This window comes from Dermochelys coriacea, chromosome 10 (assembly GCF_009764565.3).
Source record: "Dermochelys coriacea isolate rDerCor1 chromosome 10, rDerCor1.pri.v4, whole genome shotgun sequence".
Lineage (NCBI taxonomy): Eukaryota > Metazoa > Chordata > Testudines > Dermochelyidae > Dermochelys > Dermochelys coriacea.
Window position 1 is genome coordinate 11,337,712 of NC_050077.1, and position 18,462 is coordinate 11,356,173.

Here is an 18,462-nt window from a genome sequence, read left to right on the forward strand (position 1 = left end):
CCTTTTCTTTTTGATGAAGTTTGACTGGCTGCTGATGGATGTTAAAATATTAGAAACGGCCTTTTTTTTTTTTTTTTTTAAATGGGATTTGGCTCCATTCACACTAGCCTTGGCAGACCACATTGTAAACCGCTTTAGATGGAGTCACTCTTCAAACACAGCTATGAGGCCAGTGTAAGTGGAGCCTCTAAACAGATGCCAGGAAATCGCTTCCTGTGAAACAGAACTGGAAACTTAGTGCATATAAATAATTGTTCTGAACCATCTATGCAGGAACGATTCCAATGATGGTGGTGTCCTGAGCAGGCTGGAGGCATCCTTAGAGGGTGGCTGGGTGGGTTTTTTTTCTAGTCTACCTGTCATTCAAATGTTTCAGGTTGCTAGCACAAATAACACTGCAGACTAGCTCATGAATTGTTTAGTCTATTTAGTTCACTTTGGGAAGAAACTTGTTCTGCGAGATAGTCCAGTATCCTGCAGGCTCCCCAGAACTCAGCATGCAGAGTAGAGGAATTGTGCAATGGGAGGAATACACATGCCTGAAGACTTGCACAAAACTGGTGGCTATAATATTTAGGCCCATTGGCATTGGCGGTTTCCAACTTCACGGGCAGATGAGCTGTAACATAAATTAATAGTTTTGCTTCAAAATGAAATGAGATCAACATCGCTTTTAAAATGGAGGGACTATGGAGAGACACTTTCATAGTTGGATGATTATTCTACAAAGCAGATTGTGCCCTTCCCCCAGCAGCCTTGTGGCACCCTACTTACCCTGCAACTGTTCTTAAGCTGCTGCTATATAGTTTGACCTAAAGTATATCACTTCAGTGCATATGTATTCTTCTCTTAAGACTTTAAAAGCATATGGTCCCCTCTAATTATCATGACAACTGGACAGAAGAAGCAGAGTGACTCCTCATGAGTGCTTACCATTTGCCACAATGCTCTTCTCAGGGACATGCCTTCTAACTGCCTCTGGTTGCCGAGAAGACATCTACAGTTCTGTGGTGCTACGTGAAGGAAGGTATCTCTATTTAAAACTATATTTTCCTTTAGTGTAGTTTGCTGGAGGCCCTAGTCATTTCCAGCAATTGGTGAGGAGCCTGCACCAGGAGTCTGCCATACTGAGACAAAGAAGTGGTTAATGAGGCTTCCAGTCTTGTCAGTGGTGCAGAAACACAGGCTCCAGCTGTGATTGTGGTGGGTCTTGGCTGGCTTTAATAGCTTTGATCTTGCTGCTTCCTGTATGTTACAGGCTCTAAGTGGTAAAGGTTTTTCTTTTTTTGTGTGTTGTTTTGTTTCTTGATTTGAAGGCTCCTTAACACTAAATATCAGTTGCCTTTGTCTTGGAGCTTAGTGTGTAGTGTAGATGTATCTTTTGTGAGCTGCTTTCCTCCCTCTTCTTCGCCCCCACTTCCTAAGGGAGAGAGCAGATGGGAAGAGCTTTTCTTTCCTGTACCTAAACAAGCTTTATCTTTCTTTGTTTGTTTTGTTTGTTTGTTTGTTTCACCTTTCTTCTCTCCCCCCAAAATATCCCATGCCAGAAGGCAAGGAGGAAAATTCCTTCCTATACAGATACAAATGCTTTTGAAGGGGAAGTTGGGGATTTGTGCCCATCTCAAGTGAAGAGTGCTGCTCTTGATTGTTACAGATATACTGCGTCTAAACATTTAACAGCCTGCTACGCTGTTCATTCATGCTGGGTCACTTAAATTCCCCATAGTCAGTAGACAGATCAGGGGTCTGTATTATCTCTCCTCCCCTCTCCAGTCCTCCCATTCATAGTTTAAAATTTCATCAGAGAACTATTGCTTTTTCTTTTCTGTTTTAAAACCTGCCATCTTCCTCCAGAGTAGCTACCCTCATACATTAACGTTGGCCTTAAATAGCTTATTTTAAAAGAAAGGGTCAAGTGGGCTAGCTTGCAGTGGATTGATTATTTGTTGTTGCTTCATCTGTGGAAGGTCCCCCATCAGTGTAGCTAACAGGTTGCACTTGTGCAATGTAGACTGGTAGAACAATTGTTTGTTTTGGTGGAGTTAGAAACCCATATTATACCCCCTGTGCAAACAGTAAGTATGCTTGACTACACCAAGAGTTTGCAGCCATACCTGTGGCTGGCCACGGAGGATTGCAGTTGGGGCAAATCCCAAGTGTAGACTACTCCTAAACTTTCATTTTAAAAAGTCTCTTGTCTTTTTTGGTTGCAAAGATAATCTGCAAAATGTGAACCAAATGTAAACAATAGTGACAGCCTGAGACAATAGTTGTGAGTGCTATGAATTTTCCCGTTCATCTTAATGGTGTGTCGGCTCTGAAGCCTAGTTGTGGTAACTTTTAAACTCTTAACAATATCACTGATAAAATGATTATCCCTCAGAGTTAGGGTGACCAGACAGCAAATGTGAAAAATCGGGACACGGTGGGAGGTAATAGGATCCTATACAAGAAAAAGACCCAAAAATCGGGACTGTGCCTATAAAATCGGGACATCTGGTCACCCTACTCAGAGTGCTTTATGAAGATCATCATGATAGACTCTGCAGAATGTTTTATTTTGGGATCTAAGTGGGTAGAGGTGGGAAACATACATTACTCTTTTTCTAATTTAATCCCTGAAGACTGTACCATAAGAGCTGATATTATGGCAATCTTCTCTATTCTTGAGAAAGATCTTTAATGTACTCTCTGTGTGTGGGGGTAGGGGGGATATTTTGGTACCCTGGTGATTGCCATTTTGGGGATTGCCTCTTTGACGTGCTAATGCCATGAGAGAATGTTGTTGAATTTATTCCCACATCCAATTAAGTTGCCTTTCTACGCAACTAACCTTACTACATTGATGTCTTGGTGTTGACTTCTGAATAATCCTCAAATTACACAGCATCATATAAACTGCTTTAATGCTGTGAAAGTTATCCCTGATCCGAGAGTAGACAGCAATGGACCTCTAGCAGATTTAGATTTAGAAACTTAAGCAGGATTAAGATGAATTTCTTCAAATGGTTCCTCACAGCAGTATTGTATGTCAGCATTTCAGAGGTGAAGCTTCTTTCTAGAAATGATCTAAGGACCATAAACCCTATTGGCAGAGCATAGATCTCATGTTCCAAAGGTACATCACATTCCCACACTTCTCTAGCCCTGGACTCTTCCCATTTCCTATCTGTCATGTGAATAAGTTTGTGATGCTCCACCAGCATCTGCTATGCATTACTTCTGATGCCACTCTGATGGCAAGAATTATAATTCCTTGTGTCAAGTCACAACTTCTTTGAATATACCCAGATGTTTGATATGTTTTGCAAATAGTAACAGTTGCAGAGAGTAATGAACACCTTCTTTTGATGGCATCCTTTTTCCGCTCATGTAAACTTCTGAAAGTCAAAGATTCCAAAGCCAGCAGGGATCATTGTGGTGATCTAGTCTGACCTCCTGTCCATAGAACATCCCCAAAGGAATTCCTGGATCATATATTTCAGAAAAACATCTGATCTTGATATAAAAATTGTCAGCGATGGAGAATCCACCATGACTCTTTGTAAATTGTTCCAATGGTTTATTACTGTTTAATGTATGCCTTTTTCCAGGCTGAATTTGTCTAGCTTCAACTTTCAGCCATTGGATTGTTATACCTTTCTGCATTATTAAATATTTGTTCCCCATGTAGATACTTGGACTGTAATGAAGTCAGTCCTTAATCTCTTTAGTCTTGCCATATAAAGCATGGTTGTAGTCTGAAAAATGACTGGGTAAAAAATAATACCTCTCTGTTTGGCAGATCTGCTCCCTACATGTAATCATCTGCTTAGTTTAGGGGCAAAATATATCTTACTGTTTTTTAATTCCCATTAGCCCTGCTGAACCATATGAGCTAGGGAAGTGAGCTGGATTCTTTTTCCCCCTTGTGTCTAATCAACGGCTTTGCTACAGCTGTGCAAAATTGTTTGAAGGCAAGGGGTGAGAGATACCGCAAAGGGTATGATTTGTCCTGGCAAGCCTTTTTAGTGGAGGCGATGGGAAAGAAGGGAAACAGCTTGACTCTTGTGTAATGAGGTGAGTTTGTAGGACTGGTAACTAGAATGTGCCTTTTTCCTTGTAAACCCGAACACCATTAATGGTGGCAAACTTCAAAACCCAAAGCGTGAGGTTTTTTGTTTTGTGTTTTTTAAATTGTTCTTCAGAGTAGACCTGCACTTCAACAACAACAAAAACCTGCACAACCAAAACTCCTGTTGTGAAGAGGAGAGTTGTATAGTTTCCATCACTCTTCTATGGAAGCTTTTTCTTTAGTTACAGGAAGAGATCTATTCAAACCACTTCCCTTTCAGTTTCTCTTGATAAGCCTCCAAATAGTGAGGAACTCAGTGTTGAGAAACATTTGTTTTTAGGTGGAGATGCCATTAGTGCAGAGAACAAGGTATATTGGAAGAAAAGACATACATGTGCACATACACTAATTATGTATGCAAGTGCATGCATATATTTAAGAAGCATTGTAAAGTGGCTTCTTTCCATAGCAGAGCTTTTCAAATACTGCATATGGTACTGAATCCTTAAAGATATTCACAATGCAGCCTAATTGTATTTAAAGGGAAACCAGCTGAGCTGTATTATCTACAGCTGTCACACACTTATGGAAAAATATCTTCATTGATGGATTTCCGTTCAGCTAATTTTCCGTGACTGGATAAAGCTTGTTTTGTTTCTGACCCATATAGATCTGGCTGGCTGCCCTTGCTCCTTTCTTGTGGTTTTTTTTTTGTTTTGTTTTGTTTAAAGCTGTGCTTCATATTTGACTTTCAGATAGTGACCTTCACAGGCTGTTTCCATTGGGAAAAATCTGACTTTTCCACCTCCGCCCACTTTGGGGAGAGCCCTCTCTTAAAGGCCCCATCTATGCTGGGGCTCAGTGAGTAGTTTAAACTGTGTTTAAACACTTTTCCAGCTAAAGTTGTCGTCTTTTAATCATTTGGTTGGCCACAGTGGAGGGGAACACACTGCTATGATCCTGAGCTTGGTCTTTTGCCCTCATACTGGCAAGGGTGGGGGCCCTTTATATGCAGAGTTCCATGGGAAAAAGACTCTGGGCTGACCAAAGGAGCAGGGATGACTGCAATTATGGAGCGCTTCATCTAGCCATCTCTGCAATGCATCCAAATAGTGATCTCTGGATGTAAGTATGCCACAGCAGAGTGCCCTTGAAGTTATGCAGTTTGGTGCATGCTCAGGTCGAAGAGGGTTTCTAAGAGGATCCCATACTCTGTGAGGACAAAAACAGACTCTGCAGGAGGGAGAATAGATTAACTCTTTTCTAGCCTCTAGTAGCGTCTGGACCTGTCCCTTAGGTATTCCTTATATACAAAGTGCTATATCCACTTTCTTCAGATTTCAGCAGTGCCTGCCCTGTAGTTGGAATGGCAGGTGGTCTCCTTAATGACACTGTTCTGTGTGTAGTGACAGGCGGCTAGAGCTTCTAGAGGGGTGTAGGGAACAATCCCCTGCCAATGCAGGATGGAGTAGGCTATTAAGTCTCTGCATTTCACCTTGTCCCTGGCCCCAATATGCATGACATTGCTAACTGTCCAGAAGGGCTGAGTGTTTTCACACTAGTAACCAGGAACACTGTCGTGAGCCAAACCTCCTTCAGTGAGAGTAGGTGGTGGTAACTCCTGGCGCACACAGAGATTTATTAACTACTCTCTTCTTTTATGTGCTGAGTCCAAGGGTTTAGTAGATGCTCAGAGGAGTCTACCAAATTAAGAGGTAAAGGGCTGAATCAGTGGCTAGCTCAAAGTGAAATTCCATATGTATCCTGACTTGTGTCTGAGAGCTGGCAGAGCCAGTTAAAGCATTGATTTCTTACATCTGGAGTCTTGGCTTCAAATTCTGGCTTTGGTACAGAGCTAGTTCTAGGAATGTGCAGACACTGGGTATGTGTGGTACCCTCCCTCCCCCTAGTGACCCAAGGGCTGGGATGAAACTGGTAGAAATTGAGGTGCCTTTTTAAAATTCCCTTTTAAATGGGTCTGTTTAGAATGAAGAGGCTCACAGGGAGGGAGTTGGTTGCTGGGGCAGGAGAGGAGTGGGGATTAAGCCACTGACTCCACCTGGAAGTAATTTTTCCTTCCTTTAAGACATTTAAGACCTCAAGTGCTTGGGTAAAAATGACTTGGTACATTATAGCGCTTTATGTACACAATAGGCAGCTTGGCACCACTGGGTCTTGCCGTTGAGAGATGTAGGCCTGGAATAGCAGAGTTGAACTCCATTAGCAGAGCTGTGTATGTGTGGGAAATGTTGGCAGTGGAGCTTGCACTACCTTTGTCTCTGACTTGTGAGGACACTAATACTTTTCTTTTAACTGGATTAACTGCACTATTGTCCTTGTTGCAGGTCTCCCTGCATGCACTCCCATAGGTGTCTGGCTTCAGTCTCTCAACTTGCGCACCCTGAGACCAAGACTTGGTTTATAGCCCACTGTGTACCAACCCTGACTTTCAGCAGGTCCAGTTGGCATTTAGGCCCTGTGGTTGACTTTTTTTTTTTTTCCCTGGGAGTTGAGACTAGTAGTTAATAGTCAGGCACCACAAAGCCTTCTCTCACAGCGTTAATATTAACAGCAGGAATACAGCTTTCAGAGATGTGGGTTAAAGGTAACATGGACCTAATAACCACGTTGCTCTTAGCTGCTCCCGGGCTAGATGCCTAGGCCTGCTTAGAGAGAACCTGCCTGCTCTCAGCTTCTGTTTCTCTCAGTTTGTGCCGCTTGTGAGCTCTTTCACTGATACCCTGGGCAATCTCCCCTACTCACCAAAATTTCCTCCCTCTCTAGGGCCTTTGACGTTTTCTAAGGGCTTGTCTACACTTACAGCACTGCAGCAGCACAGCTGCACCACTGAGTGTTTGGTGAAGATGCTATCTATGCTGATGGGAGAGCATCTCACATCAGGGTAGTTACTCCACCTCCCTGAGAGGTGGTACCTATGTCGATGGAAATAGCCTGTCTGTCAGCATAGCGCTGTCTACACCTGGAGTTAAGTCAGTATAACTACGTCGCTCAAGGGTGTGGGAAATCAAAAGCTGAGCAATGTAGTTATACCGACATAAATTGATAGCACAGACTAAGCTTAAGGGTTTAATGCTCCCTTTGATCTCTCTTCTCAGCATATTACCTGGTCTGGGCCTGTGAAGTCTCCTCTCCATGGCTATAAACGGTATTTGCATTTTCCAGGGGTGTCCTTTATCTGGGCCATTGTTTTACTTTGTTCTTCTTGGTTTCTTTACCTGTCCCTCTTGATCTAACTCCATAGCAAGTAACTCATCATAAACAACCACACAGGAACCTGTCCCATATTAATAAACACACATTTTCCTAGTTTATCACAACTGCTTTCCAGTTTCTAGTTTGCTGGCAAACTACTTAGTGAGGAGGAGGTTTTGGTTTCTACTTTTTAACAGAAAGTAGAACTGTCTGTCTAAGGAGATAAAACTTCAAATGGAGGAACCATTGTGGGCCAGGAATAGATGTGCTAATCCATTGTGTATTTGCAGTGTCAGAAATGGTGTAAACCTGTAGTAGTTGAGGTAGGGAACTAAGAACCATAGATGCTAGTGATGGAAGAGACCCATTGGGTCCTCTAGGCCAGTGGTTCTCAAAGCCGGTCCGCCGCTTGTTCAGAGAGAGCCCCTGGCGGGCCGGACCAGTTTGTTTACCTGCCATGTCTGCAGTTTCGGCCGATCACGGCTCCCACTGGCCACGGTTTGCCGCTCCAGGCCAATGGGGGCTGCGGGAAGGGCAGCCAGCACATCCCTGGGTCTGTGCAGCTTCCTGCAGACCCCATTGGCCTGGAGCGGGGAACCGCGGCCAGTGGGAGCCGCGATCGGCCAAACCTGCAGACGCGTCAGGTAAACAAACCGGTCCGGCCTGCCAGGGGCTTTCCCTGAATAAGCGGCGGACTGGCTTTGAGAACCACTGCTCTGGGCTATGCCATTGCCAGTGGAAAGTCCCTTTTATTTTCAGTATTTCAGATAGCTGCAGGTTGTCCCCAAACAATGTTACCAAGCTGGTCTGATCTGTACCATAGGGAATATGGCAAAGGAGTAGCTTCTGAAGGTGAAGGCCCTTTCCCCTGACAATCTTTGTCCCAATCCTGCAAAAGTGGAATACAAATGACTGCTTAAACACTGATGCATCTGTTTTGCAAATTCCCTTCCAGAAATCTAACACAAGCCCCAGAAAGTAAATCCAGTTTTCAGCCAGAATGCTCATTTGACAAGCTGCCAGTTCTGAGCTAAGCCTCATTTAATAAAGATTTTAGTCTGTGGGGACCTGTCAATAGAAGCTGAATTTGGAGAGAGTCTTATTCTTTCCATAGTGCGTAGAGGCTTTCAGCCGTCATTATAGAGAAACTGGAGAAGAACAACCAATTTAGAGGGATATTCCCCCCCCCCCCATAGTAAAGGCGTGTTTCTTTTCTGTAAAATGGAGATTAGAGTGTGGTAACAACTGAGGGAGAGAAAGTGTTGTAGTTTAACTTTAACCCATTGGAACACAGTATTCCATTGTTGATTTGTATGGCTTGGGTTTGAATTTGCAGTTAGAAAAAATACCAGCTTCATGTCAAATTAATCCTTTGTACTAGGTGATTTGGGTGATTCTTAGCGAACATTGTTTGTTTTTGGTTTTTTTTTTTACGGGGGGCACTGGAATGAATTCTAGGTCTTGCCTCCATGTGACCTGTGGTAATTAAGGGGTCCAACCTTACCTGCGTCACCCTTTATTGTTGCAGCCCTGGCGTTCTACAACGATCTGGTAAGACCTTTTGACCTAGTCAACTTCTGGAGCCCACATACCTTTAGCAGTAGCAGTTTGTTTCATGTACACTGACCAAACTGGAATACAGGCCTCCAGTGCTGAATGTATCAATTGTAAAATGGGGGGCCAGAGTGGCAGCAGGAGGGACAGTGATGGATGCTTAGTCAAACTCTAACTACAGTCTTGGGGCTTATCTATGTGCAGACACTCAGGAAAATTAATCTGAATTAATGAAAGCTGCACACTTAAAGCAGACTAATTACAATGCATTAAACCTACTGAAGTGAATTAAGAGAAACTATCCTATGGTCTGGGGAAGACCTGGAAGGTCAGCTGTTTCCTTCACTACCAACTTTAAGACACTGTCAGCACTGAAAGGCGATGGGCAGTGTTTGAAGTGGATAGGAGAAATAGGACTCCCTACTGGGCTTCTGAATGAGAGAGGTTTGCTGGCCCTCTTTGTGCCAGAAGCAAAGGTGGAGGAAATAGCTCTGGGACTACTTTATATCCTCACGATGTCGTGTCTCCCTTCCCCGCACTCCTTACTGACATCACTCACTGGAATAAATAGATATGAGTGCTCTATTGGCAGTGGACCAGTTTGCTTCATTTGCTCTTCTGGGTGAGCATCTTTCTCTTCCCACACTCCTTTAACCCCTCCTGCTTTTATTTTATGTCTCAAGTTGCTGTGTGTAATGTTCCTTGTGGATTTAGTCACAGATTGCAGGGAAAGCTTTCTTCTGGCAAAGGCTAATTATAAAGTAAACTATAAATAATTCACAGTCCAGCAGTGATTAAACTAACTGTACTGTTGGGATCCTCTCAAACTGTAGACACTTAGTTTAAAATCCATAACTGTCCAGTGGACTGAAATAGTTGAATTTTAAGCAGAAGCCCAATTTTTTAGCTCACTGGTAGAAGATGCAACACAGGTATATTGCAGCCAAATTCTTATCACAGCACCTAACTCGGAAAGTTTGCTCATTGGAGTCTTGTCTCTGTAGTTTAGCCTGTACCAAATGTCACTGTAGACTGGATAGCTTCTCACTAACAATTGTTCACCTGCATTACAGCAGTGGATGAAGTGTAAGTGTTCCTGAAGTGTAGAGTAAGTGGATGTTTGGTTTGGGCTTTATGACGAGTCCAATGGGAAGATCAAGGGCATCTCTCTTGGCTTGGTGTTGAGGCCATATAACTAACTAGCACTGTATTTTACTGTGGTAGTGAAAATGACTGGCTCCCTCATGGATCAATAGATCGTGATGAGGGAAAGTTAGCTCTTCCAGTAAGTAATTTTTGCTGTTGCTTTTCAAGGATATGTGAAGGCTTTAGTGTCCTCCTTCAGAAAAGTTTAATGGAAGCTCCATGCTTTACTAAAATAGTGGTGTATCCCCCAGGAAATTGTTTTAATCTGTTTACTGGCAAAAGCTGGCTGCTGTGCCAATGAATAGAACTGGCACCAGAAAATCTGAACTTAATGTACCCTAATAAGACTTGAAATAAGAAATTGTGTGCTCAAAACCAACCTTCCTGACCTCCTTCCTCCTGTCTGCAGCAGCAGTCTTTTGAACAAGTTTTGTTTGCTCAGTAAAAATGTGTGTTTTTTTTTTTTAAGCAAACAAAATCATACTCTACAGTGCTGTAAAATCAAAAGTAACTGCGAACTAAAGGGAAATGTTAACCCTTGCACTTGCATCATCCTACCCTCAGTTACAAAGCCTTTCAGAGGGAAGGATCTCTTGATTTCAGTATACTCTGCCTATCCCTAAAATGATTTTTGGGCACTGGATTGGCTTTGACTGACTAGATGGGGAGCTCTTCTCTTCCAGGCCACAAGTTTAAATTCTGGTTAGCTCAGTAATGACTGAAAGTTACTATGTTGAAGCTGTTTAGTAGCCCAGGTGAGGGCTTCTCAAGCTCTCTTACAGGTAGGATCATATTAGTTTCTCTCATTATCTTGTAGACCTCTTGTCCATATGCTATTACACAATCACTTCCCCTCCCATGCATGATGGTCAGATGTCTTAGTGGCTGTAATAGCAACTCCTTATATGGAGATGTTGCTATTAGGAAAGTATTTATTGTGTTTGTAGGGGTTTTTTGTTGCAATCTTAGCAGCTAGGAAAAAGGAGAACCAAAACCACATGACCAGCTATCTCTCTGTGGACCGCCAATGATCCGTGGATCGCAGTTGGGGAACCTGTGGCCTAAGAGCAATGAGTTGGTGATCTCAGCTCTTTCCAAAGGATAGGGGTGCACATCAATAAAACAAGTTGCCCTTGGCACTAATTACCTCCCCTGTTGATGTGATCTTAGTAAAGGTCAAGAAGTGCACTGTTCTGGAAACTGAACTACCCTCTCCCTTCACAGTGATGGTCCCTTCAACTAGGATGACGTGGATGATCTTGCAAGTGCCCAGATAGTGCTAGCCATCCACAAAGTGGCAGTCTGTTTCCCCCTGTGCCCTTTCTCTTGCTCTGGGACTTCCTTTCTTGGCATTGGGATCTGGATGCTTGTTTGTTTTGTTAATGTGACTATCAACACCAGGAATTTGCGCAAGTGACGCAGCTTTCCCCGCTTGTATCCGATTCCTGCATTAAATGGGTGTTTGGTACACCTAAATTAATTAAATAAATAAACCACTAGGAATCTGACTGTCCTAGAGTACAGCAGGTTGTCCACTCCAGCCTCAAAGGATGGCAGTTCCAGGGTATTGAATCTCTCTGAAACCAGTTTCATTTGGTTGTTTCTATCCTAGCAATGCTGCACAACCATATGCACTACTATGTTTTTATTTTGAAAGATTGCTGCTACAGTGTAGCTACATCTGCCAATCTGGCTGATACTACTTGGATTTACACTCGCATTCAAAGACTGCTCGATTTTGGCTTCTGCCAGAAGTGTCGCTACAGTGATTAAAATGTTGCCCCTTCAGGCTATCTCGAGATAAGTGTGGTTCCTGCATCATTTACTATAATAGTTCCTATAGCTTGGGGAATCTGTCCTCTCCATGGTGAAAAGCGAAGTGCATAATTTTAAATTTACTCAGAATACTGGGGCCTTGAATATCAGAGTCCCAGATTTAGGGTTGCAGGATAAAGGGACTAAGGATTTTATCCAGCCTTGCAGTCCCTCTTTAAATACTAGTAGTTTAATCCTGGCAAGCAAGCACTGGTTAGTCTTTCACTGCCAGCCTCTCTCTAGGTCCTAAATTGATTTGTTGGAAGGATTAGTTACTCCAGTCTTGTATGTCCATTGGCTGAAAACAAACACTTGCTCCTTGTGAAATGAACACAGAACCTTGACATGCTCCTAGTTACAGACAGGTCCCATTCAGCTGAATATTTACAGTGAAACAAATTAAAATTTCACTTCACAATTCTGACCTTTTTGTTTGATTCCTGTCGCTTGTTGCACGCTATCTTTGTTATGGGGGGAAGATGTCTCTGCATGCTGAGCTTCACCATTGAAGAAAGACTATAGTGTATTAGGAAAGGGATGGATTATTAGTGAGGCTCCTGTTTCAGGCAGCAATGCTTCTCTGAGCATATCCATTGAAGGGGGAGTTTTTTTTCTTCCCTTGTGCAGTTTGCCTGGGACCATATCTAAGGTGTTTGTAAAGGAATCTCAGTCTGGTGGGTGCATTTAGTTTAATGCTGGTAGATGGCAGGCCTTGGGAAGTGGGAATACAGTTGCCTTGTTGAAGACCCCTCTCTGTTCAGAAACTCTCTTAATAGCACACACGCCATGTGTTATGATCTAGTGAAGGGAACAGAACTCTCCCTTCTGTCCTCCCCACCCCCATTTTAATAGTTTCAGCTGTGTGTATGATTCTTGGTATGATCTGTGTATCTTTCTGTGTGGTCTTGTTAGGTATGTGTTAATCATCTGTAGTAGTTGTCTTTTGGTAAATGCTGTGGATATCTTGTCAAAGCCTTGGTTATACTATGCTGACATGTGGGCAACTTGCGGTCCAACAGGCAGGCTATAAACTGATGCAAATCTCATGATGTATGGTTGACAGGTACCAAGTTCTGTCAAGGCTGACACATGCTTGATTGGAAGTACAGTGAACTGTACAGCTTGCAAGGCTTCCCAGGACACTAACGGAGCTGGGGGTAGCTATAAGACAGAAAGGGGGTGGGAAGGAAAATACAAATCTATAAACCCTCCCTCTAAGAGGAGGTTACCGTGGCATTTTGTCCATGGTGTAATAGCCTTTGCTTAGAACCATGTTTCATGTAACTGCAACATTCCTCAGCTCAGTTGTCTGACCAGGTAGGAGTTACAGGTGATTTGTGGGTTTTTTTAAATGTAGTGTGGGCTTGTAGTGAGAGAAGAAGAGTGGGGGGGAAGGGGCAGGAGAGATCGGGGAGATGACATTGATTTAAAAAAAAAAAAATCCTTTTTTTGGTCCATGGTTGGTACAGATCTGTATCTAAACTGCAGTCTACTAAGACGATTGGGTCAGCACTAAATCCTTGAGCCCCATTCCAGATATTAAAGCCATTTTTAAATTTTATTTGCTTTCTGGGTAGAATCTGGTTGTTGGTGACTATTAAATGCAATCAGCAGAAGTATCCCTTTTACTACATTAGTGTGGATGTGATAGAATGTTCTGAATGGAACATTTTTTTTGTTAACGAATCTAGTCTCACTGAGATTCTGATGAGAAATTTGGAGTTAACACTGCACTCGTGTTTCTAGTTGGGTATCATTTGAAGGAAACCATAGTCATGAATTGAAGTAGACACATGTACTAGTTCTGATAGTGAGCATTTCAAATTTATTGTATATTCCCATCTCCATTGGTATTATCTAGATAATCGTTTTTTGTCTATGTACAGTATGTGGTAGCATACAGGCCCAGCTTGAGCCTCCAAGATATTGCTGCTCTGGGGATTGATTTTTAAAAGCAGAGTGTCTTTCTCTTTCAAGTGTGGATAATAAATTTCACCCTTTGATTCAGACCCACTCATGCACTTGGATTTCTAGTCTTAGTGTTGCTCTACTGTTTATTTTGGAGGGAATATTTTATTCGTGAAGATTAAGAGACCTGCAGAAACGGAAACAAACTCTTATATTCGTAGCTGTACAGTTCAACCAGCTGCCCTAGTACTGATCTCTGCTCTGGATTAAAGGCAAATCTTGACTCATTCGTGTGACTTGCAGACTCAGGAAGACAATAGTGCGTCTGTTATTTGTGACTTACTCCACACGTCCTCTTGTGAATGTATCTGTTTAATGAATAAGCTTAGTTTCATAAAGTCTTGTGTCCAGGGGTGGATTCTGTGACCTATGCCATGAGTGAAGAATCCTTGGGACTCGGATAAGTCATCTGTGTCTACCATGTGTTTATGCTATGGAGGTGCCTCTGATGTAACTGGATTTTTAACTTTATTTATTTATTTATTTATTTTGTCTTCCTCAGGCCTTGTTGCTGTTTGGTGGTGTTGCTCTGTCCTGCCTTGCTCTGGATCTCCTTTTCCTCCTGTTCTACTCGTTCTGGCTATGCTGCCGCCATCGGAAAAGTGAAGAGCACTTAAATGCAGATTGCTGCTGCACTGCTTGGTGTGTTATCATCGCGACCCTTGTCTGCAGGTGAGTTTACATTTTGTCTGAGGGTAAATTAATGTTGCCTATTTTGTCACTGCCACTTCCTCCACTGCATCCCTCCCACACCATACATATGCTGAATATCAGCTACTGACTCAGTGACTCAATATATTGGATACAGGGTATTGTTGGAAACAGCCTCCTCTCTTTTAGTGTACTCCTAACTTTAAGCATAGACTTTTCTGATTGCTATTTCACACCTTACTGCATAATGGTTTGAGTCATATGATGACTATACAGTGCCAGAACAGCAGCAGGGTATTTGCCATTTACTAGCAGTTAACAAAGACCCTGTCCTGAGAGGCTTATCACCTAATTAAGATGGATGCAGTTCACATAATTATCAGGCCTAGTCAGGAATTTACATTGGAAGCAGGTTTCCCTAAGGAAATAACCAATACATTGGGTAGGTGGATTTAGGGGTTTTTTTTGTTTTTTTTTTTTGTTTTTTTTAAAAAAACAAGCAGCATGGATCTTCTTCCTTTGTAAATAGTATCCAGTGCTTGCAGTCCTGATTGCTCCATTTTTATCCCTTTGGTAAGACTGATGCACTACCTTAAGGGTCACTAGTGATGTTGCTAGTGTTGGCCACTAATGTTTTAATGCCAGAAACATTCGAAGGAGGTGAGGGAGAATGGCAGCAAGTGGAAAAGGGGGGTGGGGGAAGAGAATACAGTCCTATTGGATTCTGTGTTTGGGCTGGTGCAGACAAGGAACCCCACCTTCCAAAAAATTAGTGGTAGGAATTAGGAAATAGAAAACTCAGTTAATTTCTGAAACAACCCAGGGCTTTATTTGGACAGTGTGGCAAAAACAATACACTACAGCCTGCAAACTGGGAGTAAGTACCTCTGCACATAAATCAATCCCTGCCCTTCCTTGACAGCACTTGGACCTATCGGTGTCTCCAGTGGCCATAGTGCATACTCCCAAAACTAGTCCTGCTGTGGAGGTGATCTCCCAGGTGTGGTCGGTCATACAGGCTTATGGTTAGAAATACCATGCAACTCTACAGTATCAGAGGAGCATGTGTCATTCTTGTTTCTAACTCTTAAAGTATTCTGAGAGTACTTGGGATAAGATCATGCATTCTTTGACTATGGGAAAACTACCGTGTCAGTCGGTTCAGGCCTTAATTTTCACTTACGCTGTCCTGAACATGCTGATCAGGTGCAGTTTTAGTGAATCAGCACTGTAAAAAGCTAGAAGCCTGGGAGAATCATTAGGGGGCTTTGGCTTTGGTTTATAGTTCTCCTTCCAGTGTTTTGAACTTACAGGGAATTCTTCACCTCTGAGGAAAGCAAAGGGAGAGAAATGGGGAGGGGATTGTCTTCCCCCTCTTTCTCCTTATCTGGTGAGTAGGTGGCTGTTTGGACTGCAGTATTCAGGTTTGCATGGTGGAGGGTCTGTATTCTGTGGATAAGGGGCTTAGTTGCCTGAGGAGGGATTAGCTTGTACTCTGTACATGTTCACGTTTTGCTCTTTCCAGGCAAAGGGCAAAGAGAATAGAAACCCTCTGAAGTGCTGGAGCAAACACAGTGAAGCAGAGCAGTGTGTTCTATTGTGAGCATAGAAAACTGGGGATGGAGTCACCTTTAAAGGCTGAGATTCGCAATGTTTGAGAAGGGCTGGCATCTTGGCACACAGTGACTTCTGTTCAGAGAGCAACTGTGCCTTTCTAGAGAAATGGAGATGGGGGGGGGATAATAGTTTTTCAGAGAATAAATCTAAACTCCCCGTCACCTTTCTTGTTCGTGGACCCAGGAGCTTTAGCTGCACGAACATCCATTCCCAATTGATTTGAAAGTGCTTTGTTCCTAACCTTTTCTTACAGGAGCTCTAACTGATGCTATTTATAATTGTGCCGCTTCAGGCTCTTGATAGCTATTGTTATGCAGTGTTTTTGTGTCCAAGGCATCTGCAGTAGTGAGGTTTTTAAACTGTAGAAAGGGTGAGATGGGAAATGTTGTGGGTTTTATGCCTCCCAAAGTAGGCAGGTAAAAGGTTACGGCTTTGCACCAAAATTACTTTCAAACACCATTTTTTAGTGTGGGGTGTATGATCAGTACTCTAGAGAGAATATCTTCTGAATTCCTGAAATCTCAACCAGCTGCTTCAATGCTTGATAGTTTAGTTGTTTCTTTGCCAAGCATGAATTGGGAGGCATGTGTCATTACAGCCAAGGTTTATGATTTGTCCAAGAAATATCTTCTTTCCTTCCTCCTCCAGGAAAATTCTTGCTAGCCTCTTCATTTTACATTTGCCCCTCTTCTTCCACCTCCCCGAATTGATAACTGGCTAGCTCATGAAGCAGTAGTTCATAATCACTGGTGGTGATTGAAAGTGCTGTCCAAATGCTGCTTTCTCTCTTGCAAAGACAGCAGACCCTGGCTTTGCAACCTGCAGCTCTGGTAAGTTGCCTGTTTTTCAGATAACCTGCTGCTAGAGATGGGAGTACAAGAGAGTTTATGGCTGGCTAAGGAACACAAACAGTATGGACAACCCTTTGCTTTCTCTGCACCTTAAGGGTCTAGATGCCACAGATTAGCTTGTGCTGCTATCCAGACTAGTTGACTGGGTATAGATTCTACCGCAGGACTCGGAAGCACTAAGGGTGGCAGACTGGCAAATGCCAATGTATTTTAGGGTGACTGGGAATAAGACTACTCCAGATGTCTGTCTTCCAGCAGCTGGAGAAAGAGAATATATAATCTACCTCTGGCTCTGGCTTGTTCTAGAATGGTGATGGAGAAAGTCTGCTCCTTTAGCAAAGCTGGTCAATGTGGACTATTGATGTGAGGAGTGGATGCTACCACTTTTGTGCAAAGATGATTTATAGCTTGGCTGTTCAGAACGTGAAAGGTTCACAATGTCTAATCATTGATTTTCTTTTCAAATGAAGAGAACACAGTTGTGGCTGATAGCTGTCCTCCTACCTAAGAACTGGCTAACTCTGGACTATATAAGCACTCCAAAAAAACATTGCTAGACTTGCTCATCTGTAGTATTTTTCTTCCCAGAGGGCCAGTTGCTCCATGAGCCTGCTTTTATCGCTTCTTAAATATTCAGAAGCGACCTGGTGCTTAGTTTTTCACACTGGGGTAGTGAGTGTTTCTCTCACTTCAAGCCCTGCACCCCACCCTGAAGGCCCAGTGTTACAGTAGTTTTCCTCCTGGATAGGAAAACAGAATGAGACACACCAGGGGCGTATTGAGGGCCCTGATGCAAAAATAGATTAGGGGCCCCCTTCCCAGTTCTGAAATCCTAAAATGTAGATTACCTTTACCAACATGGAAATCGGAACATAACTGTCTTCTCCATAAATACCCCAACACAATATGCAGGCTGTCTAAACACAAAAGTTCTCTTCACACGTTTATACAAAACTCTCACTGTTCAGTGAGCTAATGCTAAATTTTATGGTGCAGGAGCTCTGCAAACATGATCTCATGTTGGTAGTTTGTGTGTGTGTGTGTGTGTGTGTGTGTGTGTGTGTGTGTGTCCCCAAAATCTATCTTGTGTGGATGTTTTTGTAAAATAAAGCACCCATATTCAAAAGCTAACTTTACCAGTAAATTTTGTCTAATGGAAAAATCTGTGCAACAGCAATTGAGACTTAATACATTAGTAAATACACATTGTATCAACCTAAAACGCAGGTAATTCGTCTTTTATGCGCCGACCTTTTAACTAAGTAGCAAAGCATATCCAAAGCACACATGTAGTAAGTCGAAAAGCCCTAGAGCTTGCGTCATCATTGTTCCTCCAGTTTCAAGTTGGTGCAGCTCTACTGGAACTAACTGAATGGCATTACCGCTGTAAAAGATAGGGGAGTAATTCAGTGGGGACTCAAACCCCAAATCTTCATACCTGCACCACAGTTTTGCCTATGAAACACTTGCCATTTGAGCCCAAACAGCATTTGCTTTGCATTCACAAATGTGGCTGGGCACTAAATGCAAACAAGTGGTGTCATAAATATGGTCTCTGTGTCACAAAACCAAACACAAGGATCCATACTGCCA

At 42.8% G+C, this 18,462-nt stretch overlaps 1 protein-coding gene across 9 annotated transcripts in view; it reads left to right on the forward strand.

The window, feature by feature from the left end:
- The window catches only part of TTYH3 (tweety family member 3), a 115,026-nt gene that overhangs the window by 39,200 nt on the left and 57,364 nt on the right, over positions 1-18,462 (forward strand). For all 9 annotated transcript variants that reach the window (XM_038420061.2, XM_038420065.2, XM_043493956.1 and 6 more), the window contains exon 2: positions 14,253-14,422. In XM_038420061.2, the coding sequence (XP_038275989.1) occupies positions 14,253-14,422 (170 nt within the window). The remainder of the gene's footprint in view (positions 1-14,252; positions 14,423-18,462) is intronic.